Below are 18,575 nucleotides of genomic sequence, written 5' to 3'. Positions count from 1 at the left end.
ACAACAGTTGCAGTCAGCTCTCAAAAGGTTGGATTTTTGTTTTTCAGTAAGACAAAAACTGAATTTTTTGCCATCGTTCACTGGAGCATTGTGAGCACTATATTCACTTATCTTGATTCAGATGAAAGGCTTTAGATTTTGTAATGATCTTTTTGGCATGGAAAATTTCTTTGTGGGTTTCTTCAGAGTATTCATAAAAATCTAGCAATCTCTGATGTATCCTGTGATTGACATGAAAGTACTGAACTGCACAATGAAAATCATACAATGTAGGCTTTCAGAGCCAGTATTGCTTTCACTTAAAACTTCCAGGCTGATAGGCCATGGTCGGTGTATAAAACTCTCCCCTGACATTTCATCTCCAACTGAGGGAGATACCCTCTGAGGTAATGCAGTAAAACAGTTTGCTGCTTTACCTCATAGTATGTCTCCCGCAGTCGGAGATGATATGTCAGGGGAGAGATTTATGCAATGACCACAGCCTATTGGCTTATAAGTTTTAAGTGCATAATGAAAAGTTTTTATATTTCCTCAGTTTGAAGCAATTGAAGACACAGAAAAATATTAGGATTTATGAAGCTTGCCTGTGACTACATCTTGTCTGTATTGGCTGTGCACTTTTTCTGACATAGCTGTTGACTTAGTTCTTCCACACAAATTTATATATGCAATATTACTGTCTGGAAACAAGGAATGATGCAATTTCATTTGGCAATCCAGTGACTTGTAGCTAAGGCCATGTCTTACACATTGATAAATAGTTGTTATTTCAACACTCATAGCTTCTTCTTAAGATGTATGCTTCTTCACAAAGGAAGTTGTAATTGTTCTCTTTTCATAACACTGCTGTTGTGGCGGAATGTGTTTTTGTGTCTTCTGATGATGCACTATAGCTTTTCTTTCTTCAAATTTTATTGAACATGTGGCGTAGAGCACCATAAATATCGATATTTGTTCTGTGCGTAAGTGTGCTATCTTTGAGGAGAGGGCTTTGAGCAGGATGTTGGACGCTAACGGCAGTTAGCCTCCGGACTTGTATCTGTGTAGAAGCTAAGTGTGAATAAATCTGTATCTGGGAGAATTCTAGTTGTTTACCTACAACTATTCCATATTCCCTCAAACATATGGCAGGTAAGTTACAAACTTCATAACAAAGTAATTTCTTTTATCAACTATGTGGAAAAATCATTGTTTTCAAACCAGTCTTTGTTGAAAGGTATACATCTTTTAACTTTCTTCTTCAGAACAGATAAACTTGAGAAACTATCTTCATCACTAGAGGGAGGACAAAACATCTCTAATTTAACAAGCAAGTATGTATTTTGAATCATGTATAGACACTGAGGGAAGAATTTCACACATCATTCCTTCTCTCCATTTGCATGATTCACAAATTCTGTACAAGGCAGGATAAAAGTGTGTCCTGAGTCCCTTTACCCAGGATCCTGGAGGACAGTACTATAAACTCCATGACAATCCCACCAAAAACTGAATGGATGGCAACCCTATATAGAAAATTCAGCAGAGATCTCTTCAAAAAAGCATGGTATTTGAGAAGCACTTCATGATATACATATTCATTAACTTCATTTATCATTACCAACTTTTTTCCACTAAAAAAAAAAAAAGCTTGAATATACTGCTAGGACAATAACAGCTTCTATAAGGACATCAAGGGATTAACATTAATGTAGAAAGAGTGAGGTGTATTAAACAATCTGCCAGAGCCTTGGAAATATGTTTTTGGTACTATAATATGCTTGAGTTGGAGGTTATATGAAATTACTTTCTGTAGGTCATTTCATTTACACTGCTGAGTAATATATTCAAAGAAACTTTTAATATTCATGTTTTAGGTTATTTTACTATCAATATTAGCACTTCAATATAATAACCTTGTGTAACATTGCATCATTTCATTGTATGGCAATTAAGTAAAATGTAAATTTTGACTTAGTCCACATCCTAGACGCAGCTCTCCATAGGATTACAGAATGCCACCAAATGTAATGAGAGCTCCACAGCAGTTGCAATGTTGCAGCAATGACCCACCACTGTCAATGGTAATGTATAGGCTGTTATGGCTGAAGATCTTTTTCATGTTGTTCTCATATTCCACAGTATAGTATCACTAATAACTTCATACAAGCCTCATCTGCACATCAGTTCCTCAGATGTGTCACTTTTGTAAAAGAAAATATGTCAAAATGGTGTGGAAAACCTATTTCCTGAAACCTAATCATTGTGCCCTGTTTGAATTCACTTGCATGCTAAAATTATGCCCTTTGATGCTGACAAAGCACACTGGCACTTCCTTTCAAGTTTCCCTTATGTCTGATAGCTCTTTACTGGATGAGTTTAGTGTAACACTAATTTTTCCAGCCACAAAAGTCAGCAACTTACTAACTTACTGGATATACAGGTATGTCAACACTCTCCAGTCTTAACTCCTTAATGCTTAGAACTCGTAAATTTATCTTAAATGCTAATATAATAAATTACATTGATATATCAGTTTTAATGAAAAAATGAAATCATCATTTCATAATAAAATTAATGATATTTGTCAGGATAATAGTTGTTGATGTTGGCTTTATTCTTTGTGCTACCTGTATATGAGAGTCATTGCTTCAAGGCTTCTTTTAAATTGTGATGAATTCTTTTGGTATTTGATTTCAGAAATGCCCACAGTTTTTCCCAGTAGTGATATTTAAATCTAGCACAGTTATGAGTGGAACTGATATGATAACACTGGAAAACAGTTTATTGTATCAATAATTCTTAGTTGGCACATTCATATAGGAACCATCCACATTCAGCCAGTAATGAAATTCAACAGCAATCTAGCTTATATTATTAATTATGATCAGGTACAAAATATGCTTCACTGCACTTAAAACTGTATCAATCATTCTGTCAACAGAATGAAATATTAATGTTGAGCTAAGGGCGCCCATACACCTTTAGCTCTTATAGAAAGGAAAAAATATAGTGTAGTCAGGTATTTTTCTTTCATGAAAATGATTTAAAAGTTGATATTATGTAAGTTTTTAACAAGATTAGAATTGGAACTTTTTATGGCTACTTACAAGTTTTCTTCCAAAATATTAAAAGTACTCCATACTCCCAGGTCTAGTGCCCCCCAACACCCCACAAACTACCATATGGGCACCTTTGCATTGAACATTCACAGTGAGAATACTTCAACACAGAGTATATAGTTTGTACATCTCTTCTGTATAACCTGTAAATCATAGCTTTACACCATCTATGTGCAGCAGGATATGTTGAAGGAATAGTGGAATACTTCTGCAATTATGATACTGGATGAATAAATTCTGGGTATTTGCTTACCATCAGTCACACTGCCTCAAGACAGATACGCAGTTTCTAACTATAATACTTGACTTATTGTGTTAAGATTTTGATGTAAGACTTCACATCTTAATGGATAAATTATGACAACATTTTAAATTTTTAAATTCAGTCATTAATTTCACTGTACAACAATGAAAATGTAAATTGAATGAAAATAGCCAATTCCTATCAATTCTAATGCGCTGATCACAAATATCACAAAGACAATTTCAAAATTAGCTCTAGTTTTCATTTTACACTGTTTTATTATGGTGAGATAACAGACTTTTATGTTAAGTTTAAAATCAAATATTATAATTGTTTGTCAGAGTCATAGTAACTAGCAACAATGGATTATATTATTGTCCCTGGACTTACTAGTGTGCAATATTTTGGATATAAACATTTTGATACTAGTTTTAGTGATCTTTTTGTCTCCCTCCTCTTCAACTTCAGTTTGTTTCGAGATTAAATACCAGTTGTTCAAGCTGATTGCTATTGAAGTGAACAAAAGTGCCACAAGTTTGTGTTAACAGTGCCGACACATTTTGTTATGTGTGTGGAGAAGTGACATTTGCTTCACAAAAACTGCAAATAACTCCATTAATTAAAAAAGTTTACAGTTGTTATTTTGGGCCAAAAATAGGTGATCTTGATAAATCCTGGGCTCCACATGTGATCTGCAACACTTGTGCCAGCAACCTCAGGAATTGGATGCATGGGAACGGACGTTCAATGCCCTTTGCAGTGCCCATGGTCTGGTGTGAGCCAACTAACCATGTCAGTGACTGCTACTTTTGTATGGTTCCTTCTATCAAGAAGAGAATATCTAAGAAGAAGAAGAAGAAGAAGAAGCAGACAGTGATCCATCCTAACATTCCATCTGCCATATGCCCATTTCTGCATGCGAAAGGATTGCCAATACCTGAACCACTGACAGAGTACAATATTACTTCTGATGGGGATTCTGAATTTCATGAACCATGTACCTCACAAGATCCAGAGTTTCTTCCAAATATATCATCAACTGACGATCCACAAAAATTGTCTCAAAATGAGTTAAGTGATCTTATTAGAGATTTGAAGCTCTCTAAAGCTAAGGCTGAGATTTTAGCATCAAGATTGCAGCAACACAATTTTCTGGAAAGCAATGTAAATGTTTCATTCTACCACAGAAGAGAGCAACAATTCACTCCTTCTTTTAACATGCAAGATAGTCTTGTGGCATGTGTAGACATAAATTGTCTAATGAAGGCTCTCAGAATTAATTACAACCCTGATGATTGGAGACTCTTTATTGATTTGTCAAAGTTCAGCTTAAAAGCAGTACTTTTACATGTTGGTAATGAGGTTCCTTCTATTTGAGTTGAGCATAGTGTGCATCTGAACGAGTCATACCAAAACATGAAAATTTTACTAGAAGCCATGACGTATAATGACTCTCAATGGCAGATCTGTGGTGACTTGAAAGTGGTTGCACTTCTATTAGGTATGAAGTTAGAGTATACTAAATATTACTGCTTTCTCTGGGAATGAGATAGCTGAGCTCATGCATCTAATTTCAGTAAACATGAATAGCCCACCAGAAAATCTGTTCAACCAGGTATAAAGAAAATTAAGAGTGAACCTCTAGTAGACCCTAAAAAGATTCTGCTCTTGCCCCTGCACATCAAGTTGGGTCTCATGAAAAACTTTGTTAAGGGAATGAACAAAGATGGTGACACATTTAAGTACTTAAGGCACAAATTTCCTTACTTAAGTGATGCCAAAGTAAAGGAGGGCATCTTTGTAGGCCCACAGATTCGAGAGCTTTTTGGAGACCATACTTTTGATGGAATCACACAAGGTGATGAGAGGCACACATGGGACTGTTTTAAGACAGACTGTTTACAGTTCTTAGGGAACATTTTTTTTTTTTTTTTTTTTTTTTTTTGTCATCAGTCTACTGACTGGTTTGATGCGGCACGCCATGAATTCCTCTTCTGTGCCAACCTCTTCATCTCAGAGTAGCACTTGCAACCTATGTCCTCAATTATTTGCTTGATGTATTCCAATCTCTGTCTTCCTCTACAGTTTTTGTCCTCTACAGCTCCCTCTAGTACCATGGAATTCATTCCCTCATGTCTTAGCAGATGTCCTATCATCCTGTCCCTTCTCGTTATCAGTGTTTTCCACATATTCCTTTCCTCTCCAATTCTGCGTAGAACCTCCTCATTCCTTACCTTATCAGTCCACATAATTTTCAACATTCATCTACAGCACCACATCTCAAATGCTTCGATTCTCTTCTGTTCTGGTTTTCCCACAGTCCATGTTTCACTACCATACAATGCTGTACTCCAGACGTACATCCTCAGAAATTTCTTCCTCAAATTAAGGCCGGTATTTGATATTAGCAGACTTCTCTTGGCCAGAAATGCCTTTTTTGCCATAGCGAGTCTGCTTTTGATGTCCTCCTTGCTCCGTCCGTCATTGGTTATTTTACTGCCTAGGTAGCAGAATTCCTTAACTTCATTGACTTCGTGACCATCAATCCTGATGTTAAGTTTCTCGCTGTTCTCATTTCTACTACTTCTCATTACCTTTGTCTTTCTCCGACTTACTCTCAAACCATACTGTGTACTCATTAGACTGTTCATTCCGTTCAGCAGATCATTTAATTCTTCTTCACTTTCACTCAGGATAGCAATGTCATCAGCGAATCGTATCATTGATATCCTTTCACCTTGTATTTTAATTCCACTCCTGAACCTTTCTTTTATTTCCATCATTGCTTTCTCGATGTACAGATTGAAGAGTAGGGGTGAAAGGCTAAAGCCTTGTCTTACACCCTTCTTAATATGAGCACTTCGTTCTTGATCGTCCACTCTTATTATTCCCTCTTGTACATATTGTATATGACCCGTCTCTCCCTATAGCTTACCCCTACTTTTTTCAGAATCTCGAACAGCTTGCACCATTTTATATTGTCGAACGCTTTTCCAGGTTGACAAATCCTATGAAAGTGTCTTGATTTTTCTTTAGCCTTGCTTCCATTATTAGCCGTAACGTCAGAATTGCCTCTCTCATCCGTTTACTTTTCCTAAAGCCAAACTGATCGTCACCTAGCGCATTCTCAATTTTCTTTTCCATTCTTCTGTATATTATTCTTGTAAGCAGCTTTGATGCATGAGCTGTTAAGCTGATTGTGCGATAATTCTCGCACTTGTCAGCTCTTGCCGTCTTCGGAATTGTGTGGATCATGCTTTTCTGAAAGTCAGATGGTATGTCGCCAGACTCGTATATTCTACACACCAACGTGAATAGTCGTTTTGTTGCCACTTCCCACAAGGGAACATACGGGCAGTAAATTACAAGGAGTTTGTAGATAACATATTGTCCTCTTATGAAATCTTGGCTGCAACATGTCATTGAAAATGCATTTCTTGCATAGTCATCTTGACTTCTGCCCCAAAGATTGTGGCGAAGTGATGAACATGGGTAGCAATTTCATCAAGATATTGCCACATTTGAAAAGAGGTATGCCAGAAAGAGGAGCTGTGCTATTTTAGCAGATTACTGCTGGACTGTCATAAGTTCCCTAGTATGTGTATAAACGTCAAGCCAAGTGAAAATGGTCATCATCTGAATTTATCTCTGAACAAAATATGTAATTGTATATACTGTACTTATGGACGTTTACCATTTGCAATCCTTTATATACATTTGTGACCAGTTAATTTATATATTTTCTTTTGTGCTTTACATAGTTCTGGTATAAAGTAGACTTACAAAGTATTTTCATTCATTTAATATTATCTTCATTTTTTATAAATATTTTACTTTTGTACTTCCAGAATGACACTGAAATTTATCAATGCATAACACATAACATAATTCAAGTAATTATTCACTTAAAATTTGTTATGCTGAATCTTGTAACATGAATGTATATTTAGTTAATGAGTTATTTATACAAAAATGCAAATTACTATTTAAAAAACTAGGGATAAATATTTATGAAGATGATGATTTTGTATCATTTTATACTGAAATAAACATAACTAACTCAAAATCATGCAATTTATACACTTTCACTTCAAATTTCTTGTTTAGTGTTATGTGAAATATTGAAAATCAAATTTCCATTGCCTCTGGAAGCTGTTAGATAGGCAATCTTAAATTGGTGCTGGGTTCCAAGATAATCACTTTGTTATATAGATGGGTATTTCAATTTGCCATCTTTGGACTGAGACACTGTATTTAGAGTGGGAGGTAGTGACAAAGATTTATGTAGCATTGTATAAATTATCGTTTTTGAAAATTGTATCAGACAGGCATCTAGACTATATTTTGTGTGAGAAGATTATTAGACCTGCTGGAAACAAATTGATCCAATGTTTTATATCAGGGTGCCTACAAGTACAGAAATCATCAACTGCAAAACTATTATAGCACGACTGACCACTGATGTTAGATGAAAGTTAGTAAATATAGGGAGACATCTCTGGTTAAGAAATGCAACAGGAAATTTACTATAAACTACCAGAGCAGCCAACAGTGAACATTTAGCTCTAGGACTGAGAAAGCTGAGGGTATACAGCACAATATAGGAGTATTGTATGCCACAAACTACACAATTTATGTAATGTGAGATTGTGTAAGTCTTAACTGTCTCACCATGGTTCAATAATTATTTCAGAAAGTTATTATGAAAGCAAGGAAATTTTCTTGAGAGATTTAAATGAAGTCAGATCTTTGTTGTCAAAAAAATATGCAAATAACATCAAAGTAAATATATGGATAGCTATGCAAGAACAGCTCAATGATTTTAAGAGCACTGTTTTATTTGCTGAGTTGTTGTAATTTTTTTACTCATTTAGTCCTATATAGAATCAGCCAGTGAATCAAAATCATCATCATTTCTTCACAAAAGAAAATTAAAACATGGTTCCTACTCTTGATCATTGCACAGATGCAGAATCAGTCATTATTACTGTGTGTACAGGGGTACTGCTTAGGTAACCCTCTGCATCCAGCCGAATAACAAATTACTGTGGAAAGTATTGGAAACGGTGGGGAATGGGGGAGGGGGGAGGAATTTTCATATATTGAACTATAATAGAGAAAATTTTTAATTAAAGCCTTTTTTTCTAACATCTCGCAGGAGCAAAACAAAATAATGCAACAGAATCTTCAGTGGGAAGTTATATCAATTTGTGATCATTACATTCATTGATTTTAACTGACATTTGGAACCCTGTAAGCAATATACTGCTGCAATTCAAGCATTTTTGTTTTGTTTGACACTGAGTAACATTGAAATATTTCTGCAGTTTCCCATAAATCTAATTCAGTATTTCTGATTTTATGATTAGGTACCACAGTCAGCATTGTGGCACATTTGAGGCGAACAACAATTGTTACTGGGGAAAATAATGAGCAGCTATTAAGGGAATCATGCCCTTCTTGTGACACAATTAAAGATATATCTAAAATCCATAGTGATTCTATCCAGGTAAGATATGATATGTTACAGGTAGATTAGATTACAAATGCATGTAATAAACTGAATTAATATATGAAAATAAGATTTCAGTTAAGATAATCTTGTTGATCCTGGAATAAATAGATATAAGAAAAGGAAAAAATGCTGTTCCATTCATTTAGAGACATCAAATGTGTGAATGACTTATACACTATGTGGTCAAAAGTATCAAGACACCGGGATGAAAATGACTTAGAAGTTTGCAGCGGCCCTCCATCGGTAATGCTGGAATTCAATATGGTGTTGGCTCACCCTTAGCCTTGATGACAGCTTCCACTCTCACAGGAATACATTCAATCAGGTGCTGGAAGGTTTCTTAGGGAATGGCAGCCCATTCTTCACAAAGTGCTTGTAGTAGCCACCAGAAAGATCGCGGGAGGCGCACATTGGCACGGCGCGTCACGGACGGTAGTTGCCACAAGTAGAGTCCCGTCCACCAGAGGGCATGCGAGAATTCGGACGCGACCTCTGCCGGCATGACAACAACAACAACAACAACTCCGGCAGCACGGGCCGTGCCCAGTCAGGTAACATCGGGCATGCCTAGGACACAGTTCCGGTCTACGCTAAGTGAAGTGCGACGTAAACATGAACAGTGTTACTACACAATTGGTGACGAGTAGGGTCGTTCTTTCGCGTGTTGCGTCGTTGTTCCGGTTTCGCAGCTTCTTCACGGCATGGAGGATTTGGTGCGAGTTTTGGTTGCGCAGCAGACAGAACTCATGGCCACCATGAAACAAGTGCTTCCGGCGTTGCTCTCCACGCCGTCTGCTCCGGCACCGTTCCCTCCTCCCTTTCCCCCGTATGACGAGACGGCGGAGGATTGGGACACATATGAACATCGCCTTCGGCAGCATTTCCAGGCATTTCATGTTGCCGATGCGGAGGTATGTCGTGCTCTCTTCTTGTCTTGGATATCTCCCTCACTGTATCAAGTTTTGCGGCAGCTGCGCCATTGCAGGAACCCTCGTCCATGTCTTTTGACGCATTGTGTTCCTTGCTGTCTTCATATTATCGCCGCCACACGCATGTTGTGGCGGCTAGGGTCGAGTTCTATCAATGCAAGAAACAGCCCCATCAGTCTTACCGGGCGTGGGCCGCTACCCTGCACGGTCTTAGTCGCAAGTGTCATTTTGTCACGGAGCAGTCGCGAGAGTCGTACGCCCACGTTATGGTATGCGACGTCATTGTTCGTTCGGCCCCTGTTAGGAAGGTCCGGCAACGGGCCCTGCAATTAGAAGACCCTTCCCTCGAGGCAGTCCTGTCCATTGCTCAATCGTATGAAGTCTCTCACGCAGCAGGTCAACAGCTGGAAGCGTGGTGCGACGTCGCGGCGGTTCAGGGCGTCGCGGCCGCGTCCACTGTGTCAGGGGTGGACGACGTGCGAGCGGTACAATCTGGCCATTCCGGCCGCTCCCGCATGGCGCGTAAACAGAATTCCGGCCGCCGGCGCCTGTTGCCGTCCTGTGCGTTCTGCTATATACATCATGATCGGTCAGAGGGCCCCCAGCGTTGGGCCGTTTGTCGCAAATGTAATAGAAAAGGTCACATTGCTAAAGTTTGCCACTCAGCCTCAAAAGAATCGAAGGAAGCAGGTACAGAGGACATGGACGTTGACATTCAGGAAGTTTCATCGGGCCAGGCTCCCGACGCATCGGCACGCAAACTCTTTATCGAGGTGTCGGTTCGGTCGCGCCGGTTACAACTGCAAGTCGATACGGGCGCGGCAGTTTCGTTGTTGCATGCACAAACTTATTCCGACCTTGGATCACCCCCGTTGGCGCCAGTTTACCGGCGTCTACGCGGTTATGGTAAACAGTTCATTCCCCTACTGGGTCATTTCACTACCGACGTGACTTACAAATCAGTCACTCGGCCTATTACTTTTATTGTTGTCAGTGATGTGAGCTCAGCTAACCTTTTTGGCCTGGATGCCTTTCAAGCTTTCGGTTTTTGTATCGCTGACACCATACAGTTGGTCTCCGAAGACGTTCCCTATCAATCATTGGAATCTTTGATCTCCGACTTTCCAGATATTTTTGAGGAGGGCCTGGGGCGTGTTTCAGATTTTGAAGCTCACTTAACGTTGAAGGCGTCGGCTCGCCCGCGTTTTCTACGCACGAGGCAGATCCCCTTGGCTCTCCGCCCTCAGGTAAAGGAAAAGCTAGACCGGCTGACAGCCCTAGGGGTCGTTCTTCCCATTTCTTCCAGTGAGTGGGCTTCGCCCCTCGTTATTGTAAGGAAGCCCTCGGGAAAATTACGTCTTTGTGGCGATTTCAAGGCCACCATCAATTCCCAATTGGTGGTGGACACCTATCCTTTGCCTCGTGCTGATGAATTGTTCTCCTCCGTGGCGAGAGGCCAATATTTTTCGAAAATTGATCTGTCGGAGGCTTATCATCAGACACCACTTGATGAAGACTCCAAACGGTTGGCGGTCGTCAACACCCCGTTTGGCCTTTACCAATACCAGTGGTTGGCCTTTGGAATATCCAGTGCCCCGGCGATATTCCAGCATTATCTTGAGCATGTCACGTCGACAATTCCTCATTGTATTAATTACCTGGATGACATAATTGTCACAGGCCGCAGCACGAAGGAACACTTGCACAACCTTCGCACCCTCTTTCTCAAATTCAGGTCTGTGGGCTTGCATTGCAACCTGCATAAGTCAACCTTCTTTCAACCATCCATTGAGTATGTGGGCTACACCATCTCTCGGCACGGTATCCAGCCACTAGGAAGTTTGGTCCAAGGTATCGTCAACCTTCCTCGGCCCGCTTCGCTGAAAGAGTTACAAGCTTTTTTAGGCAAGATAGCCTATTACTATCGGTTCATTCCCAGGGCTTCCTCTATAGCCCACCCCCTGTACTGCCTTCTGCACAAGGGTGTTCCTTTCGATTGGTTGCCTGCATGCGAGCGAGCGTTCACCTCGTTGAAGGGCCTCCTCACGTCAGCCCCTTGTTTGGCTACTTTTGATCCCCATAAGCCGTTGGTCCTGGCTATAGATGCTTCGCAGTATAGGGTGGGGGCGGTCCTGGCCCATCGCAACGCAGATGGTTCCGAGCAACCACTGGCGTTTGCGTCTAAAATGCTTAGTCCCGCGCAGGCCCATTACTCCCAGGTGGAAAAAGACTTTGGCCATTGTCTACGCTGTTACCAAGTTTCACCCTTTCTTGTATGGCACGAAGTTTCAGTTAATCACTGACCATAAGCCGTTAATATCGTTATTTGGCCCCGCCTCTCAGATTCCGGATAGGGCAGTCCACAGACTACAGCGCTGGGCCTTGTTCCTCTCTAAGTACCATTATGACATTCATTTTCGCCCTACAGGACAGCATGCCAACGCCGAAGCTCTTTCCCGTCTTCCGGTGGGCCCGGATCCTACGTTCGATCGAGAGGAGATTATGTGTTTTCATTTGGATGTGGCGTCCCACCAAGCGGTTGATGGCTTCCCGATCACTAGTTCTCGAGTCGCCAGGGAAACGGCAGCTGACCCGGTTCTCCGGCAAGTAGTTCGCCTCATTCAGCAGGGGTGGTCATCCCGTCCTCCGGGCCGGGCCTCAGACCCTCTTCGTAATTATTTTCTTCTACGGGACCACCTCTCGGTCTTTGACAGCATTCTCCTTCTGGCTACCGATGATACAGCTCCTCGCGTGGTTGTTCCTGCACGTTTACGACAGGAGGTCCTCACGTTATTACATGCGGGGCACTGGGGTGTTTCCCGTACTAAAACCTTGGCTCGCAGACATGTGTACTGGCCAGGTATTGACAGAGAAATTGAGCACTTGGTGGCCGCCTGTTCCCAGTGTGCGAGCCAACAAGCATCTCCCAGGGCAGCGTTCTCTTCATGGCCGCCAGCAACCCAAGCATGGGAACGTGTTCACATAGATTTGGGGGGCCCGTTTCTCAACGGTTTTTGGCTCATTGTCATTGATGCTTATTCCCGATTCCCATATGTGGTTCGCTGCTCCTCAACCACTTCAGAAGTTGCAATCCAGGCACTAGCAAAAATCTTTTCTGTGGAAGGTCTGCCAATCACCCTGGTCTCGGACAATGGACCGCAGTTTATTTCGCAGACCTTCCAGGATTTTTGTAGGCGGCTTCGGTATTCGCCACGTTTGCTCTCCCCCCTTCCATCTACAATCGAATGGGGAAGCCGAGCGCATGGTGTGCACATTTAAGACGCAGATGAAAAAGTATGTGCACGAATTTCCTGCGGAGGAAGCATTGACGTTTTTCTTGACGGCATACCGGACCACACCAATGGGAGAACGCAGCCCCGCAGAGCTCCTCCATGGGCGTCAACTTAGGACTCTGCTGCACCTCCTCCGGCCTGGTCCTCGCCAGTCTTCACAAAACGATGTAGCTGGCTTTCCACTGGGTATGTCGGCCTGGGCCCGTGGGTTTGGTCGCAATCCACATTGGATACCAGCGGTGGTCCTGCGCCAAAATGACCGCCGGCTCTATACCTTGCAGGCGGGGGACCGGGTGGTACGTTGTCACCAAAATCAGCTACGTCCACGTTCGGGCACCCACCCTCCGCCCTCTCGGACACCGGCTTCCCCATTGCCGGCACCTGTGTTGGTTTCACAGGGGACGTTGCCTCCTCTCCCCGCTGTGCCTCTGCCCCACTGCGATGGTTCCCAGCCTTGGCAGCCTCCAGTAGCTCCAGCACCGGCATCGCCATCGTTCGAGATGCCCCAGCGAGAGCCGGCCCCCCTAGCAGGCTCGGTTTCTCAGGAGGTTGATTCACCTGTGATCGTCCCTTCCCCTTCGCCCCCGCCACTGGGTCTTGCCCCTCCCGGGATGGAACAGGATCCGGAGTTCGACAGCTTGTCGCCCGTTCTGTGCCGGGCTCCGGTTGTGGGACAACGGGGGCATCTTCGTGTGGGTCACTTCCAGCCGTATTCAAAGGTTCCGGCTCGAGGTTTGGCAGATCCCCTCGACTCTGGCCATCCAATGGATGTGGAGGTCATCGCTCCTGCCCGCCGCTCCACCTTCCGACGCAGTGGATCACAGGGGCTTCACACCCCGAAGGAGGAGGAGTGTAGTAGCCAACAGAAAGATCGCGGGAGGCGCACATTGGCACGGCGCATCACGGACGGTAGTTGCCGCAAGTAGAGTCTCGTCCACCAGAGGGCATGCGAGAATTCGGACGCGACCTCTGCCGGCATGACAACAACAACAACAACAACTCTGGCAACATGGGCCGTGCCCAGTCAGTTAACATCAGGCATGCCTAGGACACAGTCCCGGTCTACACTAAGTGAAGTGCGACATAAACGTGAACAGTGTTACTACAGTGCTCCACTGAGTAGAGGTATCGATGTCATTCGGTGAGGCCTGGCATGAAGTCGCCATTCCAAAACAACCCAAAGGTGTTCTATAGGATTCAGATCAGGACTCCATGTAGGCCAGTCCATTACAGGGAAATTATTGGCATGTAAGCACTCTGTCACAGGCTGTGCATTATGAACAGGTGCTCGATCGTGTTGAAAAATGCAATCGCCGTCCCCGAATTGCTCTTCAACAGTGGGAAGCAAGAAGATGCTTAAAACATCAGTGTAGGCCTGTGCTGTGATACTGCCATGCAAAACAAGGGGTGAAAGCCCTCTCCATGGAAAACACAGCCACACCATAACACCACTGCCTCCGAATTTTACTGTTGGCACCACGCACACTAGCAGATAATGTTCATTGGGCATTCGCCATACCCACACCCTACCATTTGATTGCCAAATTGTTTACTGTGATTCATCACTCCACACAATGTTTTTCCAGCATTCAATCACCCAATGTTTATGCTCCTTACACCACACGAGGCATCATCTGGCATTTACCGGCATGATGTGTGGCTTATAAGCAGCTGCTAGACCATGAAATCCAATGAATGGTGGGCTCCATGTGGTTCCCAATTCGTGCAGTGACCGTAAACCGTTGCTGCACATTTGGTAATTTCATGCATACAGAGGAATTTATTTATGAAAATAAAAAGTACAGTCACCAACAAACTTTACATATTCACATACTCCTTTACCTTTAACCCAAATGAATACAGACTCATTTACAGATATTTTTCTCTTATTACAATAATACAAAGACAATGCAGAAGGCAACATATAAGCAGATTTACAAAAGTCTTTATCTGCTAGTTCTGCCATATGGTAGGTACGATAGGCAATAATGTCTCTATCAACAAAACTTTCAAGTCCAGGAACAGTAGGTACTCCTGAACCTCCACGTACAATGGCTACAGTGAGCCAACCATTACCATGTGAGAATGTATCGTTAATGTCAATACTAAAATTAAGTCTACAACCACAGAAAATGCAAGGTCTGTCGACAAGTGCAGTAGCAGCAACACTCTTCACTGGTATGCGGTTCTTCTTGTCTCCAGATGTTTTGGCGAACTCGATGTTCTCGATAGTTTTATACACTGTCTGTTTACAACGCCTGCCTCCGATCCCTCATCCTCCCATTCTTTTTTCTCATACAGTTTCAGCCAACTTGACACCTCAAGTGGCTGCTACTAAATGTGGTACATCCTGTATAGAAATCTTATAGTTGTGGCACCTTGGTGCCCTTCTCAGCTTGCAGCCCCATGTTACTGCTTCTTTCACTTGGGCCTAAAACCAGCACTAGGTATTTGTAAACAAGGTTGATATTAAGATGATATCCTCTTCAGAACAGTGAACATGCATTGACATACTTTGTAGGGTGCTGTTAGTTGAAAATGGGAGAATACCCAAAATAGTTACTGAATAGACATTATTACAGAAAATAATGCTAACTGTCTGTTGAAAGAGATGGTAAAATAAAGTTAGTAGGAACTCTCACACAATATTTTATGCTGATGACACAACTTTTATACATAAAAACTCTGATCTAGGTACACTGAAAACACTGACCGAAAATACCCTTGCTCAGTCCTCATTATGGTCAAAGCTAATGGCTTCTTACTAAATGAAAACAAAACCCAGACACTTTACTTTAGCCTCAAAGAGATTCCTAATGACCAAGAACTAGAATATGTCAAATTTTTAAGTGTTACTATTGACAATAAATTGACACTGGAACCACACATTAAAAATATATTGGCTAGGCTTTCAAGAGTTATTTATCTAATCAGAAATTTAAACAGACATGTTCCCAATGACTATGTGAGATCAGCATATTTTGCCTTCTTCCAAAGCATCATTTCTTATGGAATCTTACTGTGGGGTAGTAGCTGTCATGTAAATGATATTTTACTTTTACAGAAGAAAGTAATAAAAATAATCACAGATTCTGATAAAACAGTACATTGTAAAGCTCTGTTTATTAAATGGCAGTGTCTTACAGTAGTAAACTTATTCATCTGTAATGTTTTGTTGTGCATTAGAAACAATGTCTCTAATTTTCTGTTGAGAAGTGATATTCATAGCCACAATACTAGAAACAGAACATCTTTAGATGTGCCATATAATAGATTATCAAAATCACAGAACTCCTACCTAGTTCTTGGACTAAGGATGTTTAATAGACTAAGTGCTGACTTTAAAGAGCTGCCTGTAAATATTTTTAAAGCTAAATTATACAAGCTACTAGTGAACAATCCATTTTACACCACTGATGAATTTTTTGAAGATGAAAATACTGCATTCTAATGTGTACCTATTTTATGTAAACCAATTTACATCAATATTGTAGTTTATGTAGAAATATATGCTCTTGACTTTGTCTATTGCTGTAATCAGCTGAATGACAATAGAATTTTATTATTATTATTATTATTATTATTATTATTATCAACACATTAAGAATGTGACCCTTGAAACACTCTGACCTGTTATGGAACGTGCTGTTTCTCAGTTTCAGTTTGTGGCAGGAAGTGGTGGACAACAATTAAAAACCAATTTCATTGCTGCTCTTTAAGTGGCTTTTGATCTCAGAACAGTTAAAAACCAATTTCATTGTTAATTTTTATGTGGTTTATTGCCTCAAACCAGTTAAAAACTGCTTTTTTTTAATCCTAGGTAGTATGACCCTGCCATGGAGAATGGGCTTACCTAACTAACAGTGCCACAACTGTTAAATGCCAAATTTGTGGAGTCATGCACACTGCACACTATGGTTGGTTTAATGTGTAACTCACACTATAGCCATCATGTTGCTATTCATCTGTAATTTGCAGCTGAACTCATTTATATTATGACACTAACAGCACCATCAAGTGGGAAAATTTTTGTCGAATTGATGTCATTCTGAGCATCACTTTCCTCCTACAGAATTTTGAAACTGGAACTTTAACTATAACCATCCTGTATATCACAAAGATAGGTTGAATGCTGATGGTGAAGATGTGTTTTATGAAAATATGGTAACATGTAGTGAGAGTAGTACAGATTCTGAATGTGAAATAATTTGGGTGAGAACAAGTGTTAAAGATGGATAAATCATGGTTATCAAATACTTTTATGGGTCCCCTGCCTCTACATCTACATCTACATCTACATCCATACTCCGCAAGCCACCTGACGGTGTGTGGCGGAGGGTTCCCTGAGTACCTCTATCAGTTCTCCCTTCTATTCCAGTCTCGTATTGTTCGTGGAAAGAAGGATTGTCGGTATGCTTCTGTGTGGGCTCTAATCTCTCTGATTTTATCCGCATAGTCTCTTTGCGAGATATACGTAAGAGGGAGCAATATACTGCTTGACTCTTCGGTGAAGGTATGTTCTCGAAACTTTAACAAAAGGCCGTACTGAGCTACTGAGCGTCTCTCCTGCAGAGTCTTCCACTGGAGTTTATCTGTCATCTCTGTAACGCTTTTGCGATTACTAAATGATCCTGTAACGAAGCTTGCTCCTCTCCGTTGGATCCTCTCTATCTGTTCTATCAACCGTATCTGGTACGGATCCCACACAGCTGAGCAGTATTCAAGCAGTGGGCAAACAAGCGTACTGTAACCTACTTCCTTTGTTTTTGGGTTGCATTTCCTTAGGATTCTTCCAATGAATCTCAGTCTGGCATCTGCTTTACTGACGATCAACTTTATATGATCATTCCATTTTAAATCACTCCTAATGCGTACTCCCAGATAATTTATGGAATTAACTGCTTCCAGTTGCTGAGCTGCTATTTTGTAGCTAATTGATAAGGGGTCTATCTTTCTATGTATGAATTGGCATTCCCTGCCATACATCAACTCGCTGCAGATCCTCCTGCATTTCAGTACAATTTTCCATTGTTACAAACTCTCGATACACCACAGCATCATCTGCAAAAAGCCTCAGTGAACTTCCGATGTCATCCACAAGGTCATTTATCTCTAGAAGAGCGTGGCATTCCAAAGGATTGGAAAAGGGCACAGGTCATCCCCGTTCTCAAGAAGAGACGTCAAACAGATTTTCAGAACTATAAACCTATATCTCTAACGTCGATCAGTTGTAGAATTTTGGAACACGTATTATGTTCGAGTATAATGACTTTTCTGGAGACTAGAAATCTACTCTGTAGGAATCAGCATGGGTTTCGAAAAAGACGGTCATGTGAAACCCAGCTCATGCTATTCATCCACGAGACTCAGAGGGTCATAGACACGGGTTCACAGGTAGATGCCGTGTTTCTTGACTTCCGCAAGGCATTCGATACAGTTCCCCACAGTCGTTTAATGAACAAAGTAAGAGCATATGGACTATCAGACCAATTG

General features: G+C 41.4%; 1 protein-coding gene across 2 annotated transcripts in view; it reads left to right on the top strand.

Annotated features, from left to right (window-relative positions):
* Positions 1-18,575, top strand: part of LOC124556650 — a 637,832-nt gene that overhangs the window by 427,064 nt on the left and 192,193 nt on the right. For both annotated transcript variants that reach the window (XM_047130615.1, XM_047130616.1), the window contains exon 15: positions 8,715-8,854. In XM_047130615.1, the coding sequence (XP_046986571.1) occupies positions 8,715-8,854 (140 nt within the window). The remainder of the gene's footprint in view (positions 1-8,714; positions 8,855-18,575) is intronic.

The sequence above is a fragment of the Schistocerca americana genome, chromosome X, assembly GCF_021461395.2.
Source record: "Schistocerca americana isolate TAMUIC-IGC-003095 chromosome X, iqSchAmer2.1, whole genome shotgun sequence".
In the NCBI taxonomy this organism is placed as follows: domain Eukaryota; kingdom Metazoa; phylum Arthropoda; class Insecta; order Orthoptera; family Acrididae; genus Schistocerca; species Schistocerca americana.
This window is presented reverse-complemented; position numbering and strand designations above follow the sequence as displayed.